The sequence below is a fragment of the Semicossyphus pulcher genome, unplaced genomic scaffold, assembly GCF_022749685.1.
Source record: "Semicossyphus pulcher isolate SPU_LCO1_2020_fin unplaced genomic scaffold, fSemPul1.0.p SCAF_6, whole genome shotgun sequence".
Classification (NCBI taxonomy): domain Eukaryota; kingdom Metazoa; phylum Chordata; class Actinopteri; order Labriformes; family Labridae; genus Semicossyphus; species Semicossyphus pulcher.
The window spans coordinates 31,080,348-31,099,394 of record NW_027211737.1 but is presented as its reverse complement, the minus strand read 5'-3'; the positions used below and the strand labels follow the sequence as shown (position 1 = coordinate 31,099,394).

The 19,047-nt window shown below is 43.7% G+C and overlaps 1 protein-coding gene across 2 annotated transcripts in view; it reads left to right on the top strand.

Moving 5' to 3' along the window:
- Positions 1-19,047, top strand: part of ogdha (oxoglutarate dehydrogenase a) — a 36,023-nt gene that overhangs the window by 5,052 nt on the left and 11,924 nt on the right. Inside the window, exons 3-5 of one of the 2 annotated variants that reach the window (XM_069682343.1) lie at positions 4,024-4,200; positions 8,255-8,357; positions 18,336-18,451. In XM_069682343.1, coding sequence (XP_069538444.1) covers positions 4,024-4,200; positions 8,255-8,357; positions 18,336-18,451 — 396 coding nt within the window. Of the gene's footprint in view, positions 1-4,023; positions 4,201-7,691; positions 7,786-8,254; positions 8,358-18,335; positions 18,452-19,047 lie in introns of both variants that reach the window. The other variant, XM_069682344.1, reaches the window with a different exon arrangement.

Below are 19,047 nucleotides of genomic sequence, written 5' to 3'. Positions count from 1 at the left end.
TAATGTTTAACCTCAGTGGGGATGTGCTGATAAGAAAACAACATTTAATCACCTCATTTTAAATAGAGTATATAGAGCAGGTATAGTTCAATGTCTTTTAAAGATAACAGAGTATTATCATTCAGGGTGGAAAATAGTATCGTCTGCCGCCTCCACTTTAGTTTCCATGTTAACATCATGAGAGACGTGACACCATGAGTTACCATCGCAACCACAGGAATCAGAAGCAGGAGCTGATTTTATACGAGTTCCCTGAATGAGTCACCTCCCTCCAGCTTTTATATAAAGCAGAGTTACCTGTATGTTCAGCTCTACGTTCGATGGGTGTATTGGTTGTGGAGTGTGTGTGTGAGATACACAAGGCTTATTGTCGTCCTTTTAAATTAGGTCCTTCTGCTTCTCGATTCTACGCCCATTATAATTTGCTTCTCGTTCTTCCAATCTTGTTGAGGAGATTTGGGTGGAGCCTGCTCGAAGCACCAAACAAGGCTATGAGAATGATTACAAGAGATTACAGCCTGACACGTTTGGTTTCATGAGTGATTGCAACCATTGTCCAGTGACTGAATAAAATCAGAGATTTAAGTAGTGGGTCTTCCCGGGTCTGAAAAACCTGCGTCAACACGCTCAATTAAGGCTGGAAAGGGGTGTAAGGCCCTGCAGATAAAATAAACCACTGCACACACAAAGGTAGAGGCCAAAAGCTGCTTCTGTTTCTGTTTGTTTTCTTTTACATTTTCACAACGTGCACGATGGGAAATGATCGTGACAGGAATCTAGTTGGATACCCGGTCTTTGCAAAAGCTCATACTCTGACACCCGTCTCACATCTACAGATGTTTCAGTCAGAGTTGTTTGTTTGGTGTGTTGTTAGGAGGGAGGAAGTTACCACCAAGAAAATAAGACGTTTCCTTATTAACATACAGCTACAGGACAGAGCAGACAAAGCAGCAGTTTTTGTGTCTTTATGAACCGACGTGACTTTGTTTGTGTGTGCATCTTCTTCGCGGAGCTGTCTGATTCTTTCTGTCATCGGAAGAGTTTTTCTTGTTTTCTTGTAGTCTGTCTGCTCCTGTGTGGAGAGATTCTTCTTGAACCTGTCTGACTCGACCTGCAGTTTTATCTTCTACCTGAACAAAGTGCACGAGTGTTTGTATGCAGTAAAAGGTAGAATATCTAGTGGGATACAAGTAGAGATTACCTCAAAGTTGTATTTCAGTGCAGTACTTCAATTTTACATCAAATGATCTGCTTTCAATCGTGATATTATTCCAAGAATGAGACATTAAAAGCAGAGTAAAAGTTGTGATGCGTTCAGGTTCAGTCAGTTATGTTCTCTTCTGACATTTAAGCTTTTCCTGAACTTCTGTGATTGTTGTTTGAAACCAATCAGGTGTGTTTGGTAGATTTATCAGACTCTGAGGTCAGGGCCGTGATGGTGGTGTGATAAACTCTGAGATGAAATGATTCAGGCTGTAACGTCCGAGGTGATTCAGATGAAATCGTTTGCTTCAAGGTTGCAGCTCAGTTTTATTATAGACATAAATTTTATTCCATGACCTGTTGCATCATTAATCTGCCAACTTTTAACATCTTCACTGTGTGACCTGTGAGATTGTGGAGAGACCGAGTTTTAAATTAAGGCTCCACTTCAGGTTGGATCATGAAAACCTTATCCTTCACAGACGTTGGATACGTAATGTTTTGAATGCAGAAAAAAGTACCTTTTTATTCTGTCACTGTTCCTCGCAAAGGCTCCTGAGGATGAGTGTGGGGAACAGTGGGCGCTGACGACGTTTTCTGCTGACTCTTGTGTTGCAGCAGCTGAGTCTCGTGATTTGTTGTAGCAGCTGCTTTTAACGAACAGTCTGATCTTTGTCGGTCTTTTAAGATCCTGAAATACTTCCAGCCTGATTATTATCCCATCAGGAACTCTTTGGTCGCTAAAGGTGAATTTAAAAAGCCTCCTTGTGACTCGACCACAAGTCAAACAAAAGAGGAAAAACCAAGCAAGGAAACAAAAGAGATGGAAAGAAGGAAACAAAAGAAGGAAACAAATGGAAATATGTATAAAGGGAGAGGAAGCAGAATAAGGAGAGACGGAGGAAGGAAGGTGATAAAACAAAAGATAAGAATGGAAAGGAAAGAAGAAAACAAAGGAAACAAAAACTACTTCACATGCTCTGCTGCGTTTAGAAACTGTAAAGAACTGTAACACATTCTAACTAAAGATTAAATTCTGATTGAAACATGGCCGCCTGATATGTGCGTGTTTCAAAGAATTTGGTGGTAAATGAAACCAGATCAGATCAAAACAACAGGCGAGCCCTGCTGGTTTATGTGGCTGCAGTCATAGAGAGGGTGTAAACAAACAGATGAACGTGTAGAAAAACATATGTAGCTACATTCTTGTAACCACACCCTCCTGAAGTTGTTCTTGCTGCTCTTGTATGTACAGAAGTGATGTGGTATGTCGGCATTAATGTAGACATAAGCCTCCTGTAAATATTGAGTAATACTTGGAAAAGATTTCACACGCTGGAGCTGCAGAAAGTAATCTGTGTGAAGTGTGTTTAGTTTAAAATGTCTTTGCATGTGCCGAGACTCTGAGCTCATCCCTCGAACGAGATGTTTGTGAGTCTGTGGTTTTTCAGCTCATTCTGTACTCGTGAGTCACAGAGAGGAAACCCGACGCTGCAGCAGGGAAACGGGCGGTGCACATCTCCCTGAGTGCTTCTAACAGGAACACAAATACGTTTTAGTTGTGGAGGCATATCTGGCAGCTAGTGAGGGCTTCCTCTTCACTGACACTCCCTGTTTCCTAATGCAGAACAAGTATGATCAAAGTGTTTTACTTTGAGAGAAAAAAGGGCAAGGCCGCGCTCTTCTTACACAATAATCAACATGCTTAATCGCTCAAAAAGCGACTGAGGGGCGCTGGTTTAGCTCAGTTGGTAGAGCAGGCGTACCATGTCTAGAGGCTGCAGTACTCGACACGCAGGTTCGACTCCCGATCCATTTGGTGCATGTCTTCCCCCACTCTCTACTCCCCACATTTCCTGTCTCTCTTCAGCTGTCCTACATGAGAAGGCAAAATGCAAAGAAACACTTTTAAAAAAAAGGAAGCCACTGACAATGGCAGACTGCTGCCAACAGTGCAGGAAATGCCACGAAACATTGTGCCACAGATACTCATGACTAAAGAAAAAAATCTCCACCTCCTCTCGAAGCCTAAACCCCCCCCGGAGCGGGCGCTGCCATCTTGCTTATTTGTATCCAGAGTGTGTGCAGTAGAGATCGGCTGGTGGAGCCGCAGCACTGACGTCCTGCCCCTTCCTCTACCCAAAACACACCTTTACCTTTAGCCTCGCCGTGTTGGAGCCCTCAGGTGTCCTTGGCGTGTTGGAGCCCTCAGGTGTCCTTGGCGTGTTGGAGCCCTCAGGTGGGCTCAGTCTGCAGCAGAACAGCTTCTTGTGTCGGTCTGAAGCAGATATTCACGCTGATGGAAAGTTCAATGACTGTAGTGTTAGTGTTAGTTACGTCTCCTCTCGCCGTTCCTCCTCTACTCTGCTACTCGGGAACAGAACGCTGCAGGAGCCCCATTTGTCAACAGAGCTGTCAATCATGAGGCCACGCCCCTTTTTTATAGCATCAAATAACTAATTAAAAGTAAACTTGTGAGAAAAATGAACACTTGGACATAAATCAGCAGGATAAGAACTTACTATAATGACAGAAACCATGTTGGAGAAAAATGTATTTGACGTGTATTTTGATTTTATAGTTTGACTCATTTCCCATCTGTTAGAGGAGGCGGGGCTTATGAGCTATACTGCAGCCAGTCAGCAGGGGGCGATAGAGAGGGGTTGGCTTCACTTTTAAAGATGTCATGATGAAATTTGAGGCTGCTCTTTTGACATTATATAAACATTTTGTTTCCCTCTCCCCCCCTCTCTTTCTCTCCTCATTGTCTCTCCCTCCTCTTCTTCCTCCTCCTCCTCCTCCTCCTCCTCCTCCTCCCAGTCGTGGGATGTATTTTTCAGGAATGCTAACGCCGGCGCTCCTCCCGGTGCAGCATACCAGTCTCCTCTGGGTCTGTCTGCAGCTCCTCAGATCTCCTCTCTGGTCGGAGCTCAGCCCAACGTGGAGAAGCTGGTGGAGGATCACCTGGCTGTGCAGTCGCTCATCAGGGCGTACCAGGTACACAGACACACACAGGAACACACAGGAACACACACTCAGGTTTATTGTACTTCCACAAACAGCTTTTACTTGTGTAACTACTGATAACGAATGTGAATGTGAGGGTAGCAGTTTAGTGCTTCCCTTAATTAACACATCCTGGAGTCTAATTTTTCACTTCGATATTGTCTGGACTTTTTTTGAACTGACCACACTGACCGATGGTTCTAGGGCTGCCGATACTGGAAAGAAGTGACCTTGCAATAACTTCTGACACCTGCATAAAAACGTAGAGAGTTCAGGTGGAGCCACACGTTTCTTTATTCAATAAATACAAAAAGACTTGTGGCCTGCAGTTGTTTTACTTATAAGGTCTGTTATCTAACATTTCTAACGGTGTGATCAGCTCGGTACCTTTTTGAAACCAAAGCTCACAGTCTCCTACTTCCTGTCACACACAACTTCACGCCGTGTGCCACTAAAAGTAAACACTTGTCAGCATGTCCGCTCCGTTACCAGCCCGTATATGTAGCCACAGCGTTAACAGCAGCGGGCCCCAGATGGTTCCCATTCAGTATGAAAGTTTATTCCACAGGATCCGTCTCTGGTGCGTTTCCATGTCGATGTTCGTGCGTGTCCCAGAAACGTCTCTCTGCTCTGCTCCGCTAAAGATACGCACCGGGTCTATTTTTGCTGAACAGAGCAGATCGTTCCAAACATGAAGTCACACACGAAAACAGCATACAGCATCCGGTCATTTCAAAATAAAACAGACCGGTACAGACTCCCGCTTTTTTCCGTTTTCAACACACTGAAACCTTGAAAAAAAGAACACTTTGAATTAAGTAGTGAACTCAGCCATGGTGGAAGCACAACAATCTCTGAATGATCTCCACATGAGCAGATAATCAACCTTGGAGGTCAAACTGAACTGCTTTGTGTGTTGCTCTGAGTTATCGTGTGATTTCGCAATTCTCGTGCGATAATGTAGTTCTCCCGCGATCTTGTGATCTCGTCCTCTTGGGCCAGCGCTCCGCTGCGCTGCGGATCAGACATGTTTCCCGTCTTACGGACCAGAACCGCGGCACAGACAGAACGCGCCGGACACAGGTCCTGAGGGATCGAGGCGTTAGTGTGTTGAAGAGGGTTCATAGAAGAGGAACCGGAAAATGGCGGTTTCTGTTCATGTTTCCAGACTTCCCTGTAATCTTTCACAATTCCTATAAATATTTCTCCTTCAAAATCTTTAGAAATAACACAAAGAAAAGTTCACTCTGGTGACGAGAGGCAACAAGAAGACTTTGGCTTTCTTTACCGGCCGCAAGAAAAGATGTAATGTGACTTTAATTTGAAATATAATCAAAAAATGATTAAATTTGAGCCTCTGATATTTGCAGAATGGGATTCTAGTTGGCACAACTTTTTAAAGAAACGTTGAGTCTCCTGCTGTTTGAAAAATCCTTCACATATAAACTGATAGATGTGTTTTATGTTTGTGCTTCCTGACCGCTCATGACTGTATTATATAAATGTGATATTTAACTTGTCTTTTTCCCCCAGAAGCTCGTGAAACATGAGGCTCATTAGAGAAGCAGCTGTTTTCATGGGTTTTTGTTCTTTTATGATGTTTTACTGAATTGAGTTATTACTGGAAGTTGTATTATATTTTCCTTTGATTGACTCCTTGCATGCTGAATATAATTGTATGTATCAAACACACTTGTAGTGAGTGTAAGTTATTAATAATCCCTCAGCATGTGTTTCATTCAGTTTAGTTCAGAGATTTTCAGCCTGAAAGCAGAAAGTTTTTAAGTTCAGGGGATAAAACATGTTTGTTTGGTCGTTTGTGCGGCATTAACAGGTTTGTAAAGTTTGTAAAGTTACAGTTTATGATGAAAGATAAAAAGTGTAGCTCACATTAACATGAAATCTGTCGGTTTTGTTGTCTGGTTGAAAAAGGTTGAGAACCCCTGATTACAGACATGGTTAGTGGAGGTCTTCACAGGTCTAAAATAAAGGGTCGATTTGAGACAGACGAGAAAACGTACTCGATCAGGTGCATAAATAAACACGTTAAACACCTGAGACTGATTTAATCAATAGACTCAGGCCATGTCCACACCTACATGGGTATTTTTCAAAACGTAGTTTTTTCTCGTTTTGGCCTTTCGTCCACACAAACGCCGTTTTAGCTCACTGAGAACGGATCTGTTGTAAAACTCCGGCCAGGATGAGACTTTTAGAAACTCGGTTTCTGCGGAGACGTGTAGACGGGGTAAACGGTGTTTTTGTCTCGTGGCGTCAGGCGGTGCACCGTTATCAATTTTTGTGAGGCAAAATGACGGACGTGACATCAACAGCGATGCTTAACAGGACTTTTTACATGTTTACACATATCTGTACGGTTACTCGTCTACTATACTGAGGAACAAAGGCGTCGGGTTAGATTTTTTCAGACTTTTGACTGGCCGCGATTCTTCTTCTTCTCCTTTGCATGACCGGGTTATATCGCCGCCTGTTGGTGTGGCTGTCTCATGACAGCGTTTCTGTTGTGTTTTCGCGTTTTCGTTTGGACGGGGATTTTTTATAACGTGCTTGTGTTGAGGTTTTTTTTTTAAATGAGGCAAAAACTCTGTTTTCAATAACACCCGTGTACGTGTAGACATCAGAATGAAACAGAAGGTGTAACTAGAGGAGTGTAAGTGACTCACGTTTAAATAAACACTGCCTGGCCAAAAAAAGTCACGCCTGCGCACTGGCATCGTTTTAATAAACGTATGCAACGTCACAGTTATTGCGTCCAGAGTTGCGTTAATTTTTCACCAAGGTCTCGTATTGACGACGGGCGAGTCGGGCCGCTGCGTGAAGTCTTCTTCCGCACATCCCAAAGACGCTCAGTGGGGTGAAGGTCTGGACTCTGTGGTGGCCAATCCATGTGTGAAACTGATGTCTCCTGCTCCCTGAACCCTTCTTTCACAGTTTGAGCCCGATGAATTGTCGCATTGTCATCTTGGAATCTGCTCGTGCCAGCAGGGAAGAAAACATCCATTGATGGAAAAACCTGGTCGTTCAGGTAGTCAGCCGACCTCATTTTTGGGGCATGTAACGTTGCTGAACCTCGACCTGACCAACTGAAGCAACCCCAGATCATAACACCGCCCCCACAGGCTTGTACGGTAGCTGCTAGGCACGATGGGTGCGTCACTTCATCCACCACTGCAGTACTTTTCCATTGGAAGGCTCTTAACTATTTGCTTAGTTAAATCCAGGTCGTCAATAATTTATCCGATTATATTGGCACAAGATTAGCAACAATTTCAGTGCATCAGTGTAACCGTCAGACCCGGTCCATGAACAGAAACAGAAGACTGCTAGCAGGCAAAGGACTCGACTGCATTAGACTGTCGGTTACGTGGACCTGTACAGACCTCCTTTAACCAGGCCTCCCATCAGTGCAGGTTGTGTTGTGATAACCAGGTGTGTGTGTGTGTGTGTGTATGTGTGTTTAGGTGATGGGGCATCACAATGCCCAGTTGGATCCTCTGGGAATCAGCTGTGTGAATTTTGATGATGCTCCGGTCAATACCGGCTTCCAGGACGTCGGTGAGACACCAGAGCTAAACAAACAAACTGCTTCAGTCTGTGGTGTTAATGTTGCGTTTCCCTCCCACCCTCCCTCTCTTCTCTCTCTCTCTCTCCTCCTCCTCCTCCTCCTCCTCCTCCTTTTCTCGAATCTCTTCCTTTCCTTGGTCTTCTTCTTTTATACTCAACCCGACCTCTGCCTTCTTTCCTCTCTCCTTGTTTTTGTGTCAAATCCTGTTTGGAAATCGCTCCCGTCGCTCTTTTCTCCTCCTTTTATTTCCTAAATCTTTTACTCCGTCCTGCTTCTCATCCACTCACCTCCTCACATCCTCTCGCCTCCCTCTATGGCCATTTTGTTGCGTCTTGTTTCCTCCTCGTTGTTTCGTTTCCTCCTCATCCTCCTCACTCCTTCACCTCCATCCCCTCCTCCTTCTCCTCCTCCTCTTCCTCCTGTCCCGGGTGGGCTCTGTGCTGTTGTCACTCCCTGTAGATCCGTGGGCACCATGTGGCCCAGTTGGACCCCCTCGGCATCATGGACGCTGATCTGGACTCGTGTGTCCCCACTGACATTATCACCTCCTCCGACAAGCTGGGTGAGGAGTTGAACCCTTAGAGAACAACCAAAACTTTTACTCCCCTGTCCCCCGTTTTCTCCCGGTCTGCCTCGCAGCCCGGCTGTTTCAGAGAGTTACTGATAGTCGGGGAAGTTTGTGGAATGTTTCTGTGACTTGTCTTGAACTGAAACCTTTTTGTGCATGGGGAGAATTTTCTTGAACTTTCTCGTGTGCTGTGAGTGTTTCAGAAACTCTCAACTGGAGCTGAAACTTTCCTCGATTACTCAAATATTCCCGGAGCGTTCTCATGTAGGAGTAGTTTTTCTTTAACTTAACATAGCTTATAATATTCATCATCTTCTGGAACCTTCTTGTACATCTAATATCTCTCTCTGTATCCTGTTTAACCTTCTCATATACATTTAATTTTTCTGTAACTTTTGAACTTTAAACTTAAAGTCCCCTTAAAGGACTCACAGCTTCCCTGAATCATCCTCAGAACCTTGATCTCGTTGTTGGTCATGTTTGTCAACAAAGATCTTAATTGGATTCACTAAACAGGAATAGATTTGGCCCTCAGGTGTTGTGGGTTTAATCCTTTTACACCTGGTTGTGCAGGAACAGCCATGAGAAGTGGGCCACAACAACAAGATGAGTCATTCTTTACATGTGATAAAAACGTAGACACATTAATCCAGGAACAAGAGGATGTTATGTGAGTTAATTCTGCACAAACAGGGCGCTTCTTAACATCTGTTTACAGTTAATTGATCACATTATTTGATGTAGGGTCAAAAAAACACCCTGAAAAAGGGGCGTCTCAGAAGCGTCTGACCCTTCTTTGGGAGACTCTCGACCCCAGTGAGATGAAACAGTTTGCAGTGTTTTTGTATCAGTTGTTGTTGAGACATTAAATCTGTTGCTCTGGAGTCTGCAGCATTTTTCAGGCTGTGGTTCGATGTGTGTTCAGCTTCGGCTCTTCGCTGTTTGGCTTCTGCTTTGACATGTTAGCTCTCAGCTGCGACCGCGTTAGCTTGTTGTGTTTTAGCCTCTGGCTTCTGTCTGTCGGCTGATGGCTGCAGAGGCAGAGGTCGAGCTCGGCCCTTTGTCACCGCTGTTTGAAAAGGGAATCTTTATATTGAATCGGCTTAATGGGTTCACATGTGAGTCTGTCTTTAGCAGGTCAGAGTGGGTTTGTCTTTATTCTCTCACTGTCTCTGTGGACGACTTCTGAGTTACATCTCAGAGGTAGAAAGAGGATAAGCAGGACGGGAGCAGAACAACAAAAGATGTTCTGAAACATTAGACCATCGTTTAAGCTGATTTAATAGTTTCAGGCCTTTCAATATTAGAAAATGTAGCAAGCAAACTCCTGCACACTGTCTTACTTGCAAAAATTCATTTATTGGCAATGTTACAATACGAGACCTTAACCAGACCACCAGGCATCATCTGTGAATCCATGAAACGGGTGTGACAAGTCTTTTTCTACTTTGAATATTCAAAAACAAAAATCTTTGCAGAGAAGAATTAGATTTGTCTTTGATTTAAAAGGTTGCGAGCATAAAGGTCGACTGACTACAGGCTCAAAGAGGCGGAGTTTATGTCCTCCTGTGTTTTAATACCGCTCTGGAAATAATTAAGAGAGCACTCCAAATGTTCCTTAGATCAGTGTCTCTCTCTGCATGTCATGGCCAGCCCAATCATAAACAAGAACTTGTTTTCTTTGCATTATTTGAGGTCTGAAAAACATCTTTATTTGCATCTTTTAGTTTTCTGAAGCAGTCGTCTTTTTCTGCACATAAAAGACCTAAATGAGAATATTTGATTTGAATATTTATGATTTATTTAAACTTACAACCTGTGCGGCCTCAAACTTCTCAGAAACAAGATGCTGTTTCTTTAAGTCGTTTTAAGTGTTTGAGCAGCTCAAGGCTCTAAAACCAGCTCGACTGAATCAACAGTAAATTAACTTCATATTTTTCTGTTTAAAATAGTTTTCCTGGACGTTGTCACGATGGACGGAAGCTGTCGATTGTTTTATGTGTTTATTTTCTTTGTTGAATCAGTTTCGTCCAAAATCAGGACCTGGTGTCTCTCTGCTGTCTCTTCCTTTGAGCTTCACTAACCGCTGTTAGCTTTAGCGTCGCCTTTCTGTCTGCTTTTACTGAAGTGAATATGATATCTGCACTGTTCACTCCTTCACACTCTGCTACATGACTCTTTACATTTTACATGACGTGAAAAGTTGAAGTGTTTCGGGGTCAGAAAGTCTGCTATGTGAACAAAGTGAAAACTGAGGACGTCAGTGTTGAGTTCAGTGTCCGTGCAGTTCAGGGATTAGTCGCGTCCCTGATGTGGCTTCCTGTTTGGTGAAACCCTCAGCTCGGGTTGGATGTTGTGTGGCTTTTGAGGTCTTTTCAACCGCAGCATGGTGTTAACTGCATCCCTCTTTCTCCACCACCTCTCTTTAAAAAGACGTCTTTAAACCAAACTTCTGGACATTTGGGACAAAGCAAAAAGGTGGTGGAGACGTCGAGATGTCAGGGATTGTGTGGTGCTCTGTTGTAGCTGTAGACGGTTGTGGCGTTGGTGTAAAATGGCCGTGGGTGTTGGGATTTAGCAGGTCGTAGGTCACTAACGTTGTCCGGGTGTCTCTCCCTTTGCTGCCCCCTGCTGGCGACCCTTCCAGACGTGGCTGTGTTCAAGGAGAGGCTGAGAATCCTAACGGTAGGAGGTACGAGAAATGACAACGCTGACGTGTCCCCGCGCAGTGCTGTGAAGCCAGTTCATCTGTCGTAGAGTTTTTAAACTGCAGTAGTGTGTATGTAAAGGTCGTTCGGGGTGTCGGACACAGATCCTGCTGTGTGCTGGATCTCTGACCGACATCCTGAACTTCCTTTAGATGACGAGAATCTAAAGAGATATTTAATTTGGTTCACTGTCTTTGCTTTTATCAAACTTGTGTTTCCAGAAGTTTGTAAACGTTTGGCCTCAAATATTGGCGGCTTTGAGGACCCCTAAGTACCAATGCTTAAGTAGTTTTTCATGATATGTAAGGGTTGTATATCCCAAAAAAAAGGCCAAACTTTGAACATGTTAAACTGACTACAAAGATTTATCTGTTTATACTGTACATTTGTATAAATGTAAAATACATTTAATTAGTAATTTAAGTAATTTCCAGTTGTTTTCTCAAGATCTCCACTTATGATTGATAGGTTGATAAGTTGAGAAAATGAAATTACTTGTTATCACGGGAAAACGGAGGAGATCAAATGTATGGATGCATGTCCGCTCAGGGCTTCTGTAATACAAATATGTTCGGTGACAAATCTTAGTTTGAAATACTTAAAAATGATTCACATCGATGCAGGGATTCATTCTAACCTCTGTCTTCACCTCTTTGTGTTTCTCTTTTGTGTTTCGGCTCCTCTTTATTCCATAAATAAGAGCACCTGCTGCGCTGAAGGTCTACACCTCTGCTCTCATATGTGCAGGCTCACTGCCAGACTGTATTTGCTGATATCAGACGGTGAACCAGAGTGAAATATCTCTTTAAGACCTCATCACACAGGAAACATGAGGAAACATTTGAGGTCAACTGAAAGCACAAATAGTGCTGCCTCTGACCTCTGACCTCCTGAATGTCTCCTGTGTGTTGTGGTATAGTTAGCCTTGTTAGCTTGTAGCTGCTGCTAGCGCCCTGCTCTGTCCAGCAAACAGTAGAATAGTTTGTAGAGATCTTCAAGGCGACATCAGAAGAGTCTTTTTAACTGTGGCCACAAAATGAATCAAGTGTAAGGATTTAATCATGATTACTACAAGGAACTCTCTTTCCCTTTAGAGTCTAAAACATTGTAAAAAGGGCTTTTATTTTATTTTTAATTTTACTGAAGGTAAGAAGGATGAAAGTACGACGGCGTATCAGAGCCTGAGTCGGAGGAGAAGAGGAACATTCAGAGAAAAAAACTTAAATATTCAGAGATTAAAGTCGTGAGAAAATAACTTGAAAGTTTATGAGATTATAAAGTTGTAAACATGTGAGGAACAAAAACTAGTCAAATTGTGTTTATCGGAAACTTTTTGAGCCGCGACCCCACCAAAAAGCAGTTTGGGGTTCTCGGCCCCCTCCCTCTCGAATTACCTGTGTCTCTCTTCTCTGTCCTGTTGGCTCTGCTGCTCACACAGGCGTGCATGGCACGGAGTTTTCTCTGCACACAAGAAACAGACTTCATAGAGGAGAAAGACTGAGCGACTCTCTGCTGCAGAAACACACGTTTCTATGCTCCCCGTTTGCCCCAGGGGTAACAGTCACACATGGAAGTTACCCTGCGCACTACGGCTACTAGAAGGAAACAAACCTGCAGTAGGGACAAAAAATATACAAAACTACCTTAAATCAACTTTGATTACAGTTCTACATTTCATTCAGGATCCGCCCACACAGACGTGACGGCTTTACAAACAGAAAAACATGCAAAAACCAGGGGCCAAAATATTCTCACAAATTAGCTTTTTTTTTCTTGACAATTTACAACTTTAATCTTGGAATATTTCTCTTCTCCTCCGGCGCCCTTTTTAAAATGTTTACGCCAACGTATAAAAGACTTCAAATTAAAACATGCAATCACATTTATTGACATGTTTTACACCAAGCAGCAGGATCTTTAGACAAACACATCAGGTGGTTCCTCTTTATTCGTCTTTTTTAAGCTGATGTAGAAGTTAAAGAAGAAGAGAACAATATCCTGCGACTAACAGAACGAGGGAGCAGTATGTTTGTGATTTCTGTTGTTACAGCTCGAGCTGCTTCTTCAGTAACTATGAACACATTCAGTCAGTTTGTGGCCACGTGTTTAAACACACTCTCCTTTTATAATTCTGTAAGTTTGAGCAGGAAAACTGTCTGAAGTCGACCTGTCGCTGATGATTTTGTTTTAGTCAAAAAATATTTTATATTTTAATTTTGTATCTAATTTTGTTTGTTTCTAGGTTAAAAAAAGACTGTTAACAAAAGTCTTACATAAACATCACTTATAGAACATGTTCAGCCTGTGTTAGCGCTGTTAGCTTCTTTAGCTTCCAGCAGAGCTGTAGCTCTTTGTCTGTTTTGTCTGTCGGTTTGATTCTCCTTTCAGAACTTCCTCTCTGTTTTCTTTGCTCCCATTTTTTGGGGGTCTTTTCTTTAGTTTTGCCCCTTTAACCGTCTGCCTCAACATGTTTTTGAAATAAGAAGACTCGATAAGAAAAAGACGCTGTGATAACAGTGCTGTAGTTCTCACCTGGTGTAAAGGTGTTCAGACCAAAAGGGAGGCAAACGTGATGCAAAGACGATTTCACGCCCGGCAATGCAAGCAAAGGAAATCTCACTGCTACCACCCAAGTATCATCAGGGTTTAAGGAGAATCTTAATGCTGATACACTTTCTTAACACAGCTTCGCCAGAAGTTCTGAAGCTGTTATTCTTGTTGTCCAGGGTATATTAGGCCGGAGATATATTCGCTTTTTAACCTTGCGTCCACGTACACGACCGTCTGCGCCATGACTGTAATTGTTCACATACTTGTCCCTGCACTGCGCGTGTTACTGGAGGATACCTCTAGGGGGCGCACCAGAGAGCTCAGGCCGTATGCAGCTACCGTATGTGCGGGATGTAAACAACAGACATGGAGACGCTCGAGGTGGTTACTGTGATGTTCATTCAGAGATCACAACAGCTTTTGTGGGTTCGGTGGACAGAACACACGCTCATGTGCAGCTCACGTACGCGCAGGACGTGCACAGCCGACACTCCAAACAGATGTAGGGAAAGCAGCCATCATGCACACGCAAACTCATAGTTAAAAGCAAGAATATCTCCGGCTTAACAAAGTCCATTCGCATCTTTACATAATTCACATCATTACTAACTTGTATTCACACGGTATGAAACATTTGCTTCGCTTTTGGGCTGAACACGCTGAAACTCTGTGAGCATAAACCTGATGATTGAAGCCGGCGTGTAGAACTACAATTCTTCCAAACATGCAAGTAGTAGGTTAAGGAGACTCGGTGTGATGCTGTCCTTACTAGCTGAGCATGCGTGTCTAGAGAGGCGTGAATCTGCCCTCATGTTCTCTCATCGTCTGAAACTAAAGAGCTGTGACTGTGTGTTTCAGAGTCAGAGTGCCAGTCACAGTTTAGTGTCGGCTACAGACGGAGCGGTAAAGATCAGTCGGTTTGTGTCTGTTGGACTTTGGCTGAGACGTGTTGTCGTCCTGTTTTGTGTTTCCTCTCCTCCCTCTCTGCCTCCCCCCTCTAAAGAGGAGGAGGGAGGAAAGTGATGTAGAGGCTGAGCAGTGATCCGTCTGTCTGCTGTCTTTAGAGAGATGCTGCTTCTCGATTGGCCAGCTTGGCTGTCAATAGTGTGATTGGTTTGTAGCCATGTCGTCTCCTCCTTGTTGCTCCAATCATCAAAGGAGATGTATCACCTGTGTCTGCTCTCTGATTGGCTGACTCAGCTGTCAGTCTGCCTGTTCAGCCCTCTTATTGGCAGGTTGAGTGTTTCGCTCACTGACAGGAAAAGGTGGTGCTGATGGATTTAAGGACACTGCAGGATCAAAGACTCGCATACACACAAACACAACTTCTCCTTTCTCTGTCGCTCTCTCCTCTCTCCTTCATAACACCTCCTCCCCTAACTGTCCCATAATCAGTGTGAAGATGCAGAATAATCGATGTTATCCTCATAACCCCGACATGCCACTCATGTTCTCATTTCTGCTCTCATTAACACGTCGCTGCTCTCTTTGAAGTGAACTGCAGCTGCAGACTGCCTGTCTCATTTCCCCCCTCAGGCTGTGAACACTTCACCCTCCGTCTTGTCTTCCAGGACACCAGTGCTGTTAAACAGGGTTCAGGAGGGGCTCGTAAATTTAGACCGATGATGGTGGTCTGGATGACATCAGTGCAGCGATCTGAAACCTGCAGAAAGAAACATTCACCTCTTTTTACGTTTCATTTTTGCAGTCAGCCTCGTCTGTGATTTATGATCCTCACTGCATCAGACAGCCCGTCCTGATTTCTGTGTTAGCTCAACAAACATCCAACCTGTTACTCCCATTCAAACTTCTGAGGCAGATACTTTAGATTAAAACGACACCAAGTTTGTTCTTTAAAGACATTTTACAGTGTAAAGCTCAATGTGCAGGAGGTCGGAGAGGTAAGGAGGGGCGAGGTTGTGAATAGATTTGAAAGTATACAGCTAACAATCCATCTCTCAACTTCGTTCTCGCTTCTCAAGTTGCTAGTCGGACTGTAAACGATGGCTACACCGGAAGCTGACGGAAAGTTAGCGGTCACTCCCAGAGGAAACATAGTTTAGTTTAGTTTTTAGTTTAGTCATGTTTATTTCGAATATGTCAATTAAAACAAACAATTCTGCAATTTAAAATCAGAGAGAAAGACATACAAAGTGAAAAACAGATTAAAATAGCAAAAAAGAAGCAAAAAACGAGAACAAAACCGAAAGAATCTAAACATGTCCGAAAAGGAGTGAGAAGAAGTAAAACTTATATACTCTCACCCCTCTTGTAATGACTTACATTAATTAATTACTTACATGTTGACTTCATGGTCGTGAGGAGAAAGCGAGTGACCTGACGTGACCTGCACTGTAGTTTCACCAACATTTTCTGAGAGGAGGGCTTGGCTAACTAGCCCTTAGCCATAACCACATGGGTAAAACTATTATTGGATAATCCTGTGTGAATTAAATACTTGACCAAAAAAAAAAAATTCTTATTTAATTGAATCATGCAGGGTTTCCACTAGCTGTAACAATCGTCCCTGTATGTTGTTTATTCATAAATCAGTAAATAGCGAAGCTGCCCGCTTTATTACTTTGGGCTACAAATGTGAATCAGATGTTCGTCTGCAAGAGAAATAAAGAAAAGGACAGTTATGCCGTGATTATAATCATCTTCTTAAGATTTTGACCCGGACAGATGTGATCCCTCTGACACTCTCCACTGTATAAGCAACAAGCATTCGCAAAAGATTAGCTAAAATAACCATGTGGCTATACAAAGGTAATTTATCGATTTGTTCACTGAGCCCATAAACGTCTGCGTGGCGTATTGGGAAAACTTTTTAATGCTGACTGTGCAGGCGTCACGTCCGGTGTTTTCTGAAGCAGCGCGTGATGACGACGACCGCTCTGTGCAGTAAAATGCTATTGTTCTTCTTGTCTCCAATTCTTCTGCTAATATCTATCAAACACTGAAGCCTGCTCTCCACCACATGCGCTCTCAGCTGAGCGCCCCGCCTCTTCACACTCCAAGCATGCAGGGGCGGGGCAGACACGGAGAGACAGGCCCTCATGCTCGTATTGATTTAAAGCAGAGGTGAGTGCTTCTGAAACCAACAGGAAAAGCAGGACGCAACTTGTTTGTCAAAACTGCTTCAACCAGAGAATAAATTAGTCTGCTGTTTGCCGGCAAGGCTTAGATCATAAAGCGTTGTCAAAATGACAATATATCGTCATATATCGCTCAGCCCTGTCTGAGAGTGTTGGAGTTTTTCAAATGAACCGTCCATATAAACTTTTATTTGTACTCAATTAACTCATTAAAGAGCTGCAGGCAAAATAGAGTGTTCTTAAAGTGTCTGCACGGCTGCCATCCAGACTCACTTTGAACTGATGCTGGTCATTTTTAATCCTCTGAGTATTCTCAGTCCAGAGAAGCTGTCGCCCTGATCCCTGTCGTCCTTTCTGGTTGCTGAAAACAAGATTTCATAGTTGGATCATGTAGATGCAGATCTGTTTAACAAATCTGTACACCAGAGATTTGTTAAACTTCACTCTCCTTAGATAGAAACACTTCCCCTGAATCTAACGTGTGGAGTTGTGCCTGATTCTTCTGAACGAGCTGCAGCTTCTGGGGCGTGAAGAAGCCGTCTGAGGAACTGCTCCGACATCGTTATTATAGAAACGTGTCGTTTCTGGTAACGGGAACAGAACATTTATAGAACACAGTTTGTGTTTGATGTTGTCACCTCCTTTTTAATGAAGAGCTGAGGCCGAACAGATGACAGTGAATGTTTAAAGGGGCAGAGGTTGACCTGCAGCTGAAGGCCAGTAAACATCCTCTTCAGTAAGAAACATATTTAGTCATAAAAAAAGAAAGACGTAACTGTCTTTACATGGAACGTTTCAAAGTTTGAGATTAAAACCGAGCAGCTGAACCGGCTCTTCACTTTCCCCCCCCGGATGGTCGCTGGCCTTCAGAAATCCTGAGCAGTGTCGCCTGTTAAAGGAGCAGTCTGCCGTTTTCCTTCTCCTCATCTGATCTCATATTCAGACTTTAACCAACAACATGTGACTGACTTCCCTCCTCACTTATGTAGTTTAAAAATGGCTCCATAATCAAACAGCTGCTGTGTGCAGCGAACGAACAGGAGGGCATTTGCTAGGGACTACTTTCATCAGCGGAGGGATGGTGATGAGCACACAGATTTAGTGCTGGTAAAGAGAGAGAGTAATCTCAGCTGTGTCATGCCTGTGTTGATGTATTAACCTGCTGACTGGCTCTGATTTATGTTACTAACGATGTCTTTCTTTACTTTTACTTTTCTTTTTAACCGAACTGACCCCCTGAACTTCTCCTCACTCGTCCTGCTGCTGCTGCGACACAAACTCTTCCTCCATCCTAACACTGTCTCTGCTGCTGTCGCTTCTTTTTGCTCTCTCTCCTCATCTCTTCGTCTGTCTGCACGTTTATTGTCTGTCTTTAATAACGTGTCCTGCTGTTACTGCATGTCTTCCATATTGTGTTCATAATGCACATCCATTAATTCATGCATTCATCACTAACCTGTATGCATGTCTTCATTTGTCCACGGCCTGTTTGTCCATCTCTGTCGTGTCCTCTCCCTCTGTCCTGCAACCTTTTCTCACTTCCTTCCCTCTTTTCTCCCTCCTCCTCCCTCACTTCCCCCGCTTTCCTGTGCTGTGGTGCATCATGGGACGTGTAGGCTTCTACGGTCTGGACGAGTCTGACCTGGACAAGGTGTTCCGGCTGCCCACCACCACCTTCATCGGAGGATCGGAGAGCGCCCTGCCGCTGAAGGAGATCATCCGGCGACTGGAGGTGAGCACAGAAAACCCAGGACGACCAAGTGTCAGTCCAGCGATGAGAACTGGTTGGTTTCTGGGTCTCCTGAGTTAAAGGAAGCTTCACCCCCCGCTGCCCGATGTGTTTCCCCAAAGAGAAGCCTCATCAGTCGTACTCGTTACGACTCAACACGGTCTCAGAGCAGACCTCAGATCATGGCTGCGTCTGTGCCAAGATAACACAGATACAATTCACTGTCAGACTTTTTGAGCAGGTTATATAAACTGGCCAATAATATCATTATTAGACGAGCTGCTAACACCTTGTGTTTTCTCTTTATAAAGACCGGATACTACAGGTAAGAGTGCTGGATCTAAGGTGGAAATAAAGTGACTTGACTCGGGACTTGACTTGCCTTAACTAAGGACTCGACTTGACTTGACTTGACTTGACTTGACTTGACTTGCCCAAGAGAAAATGACTCGAGAGTTGCTTGAGACTTGAGCAAAGATGACTTGGTCACAACGCTGTTAAAAGTCAATGAAAAACACGTTTCGGGCCGTTGGTTTAGCTCAGTCAGTAGCGCAGGTGCCCAATACAGTATGTAGAGGCTACAGTCCTCGACGCAGCGG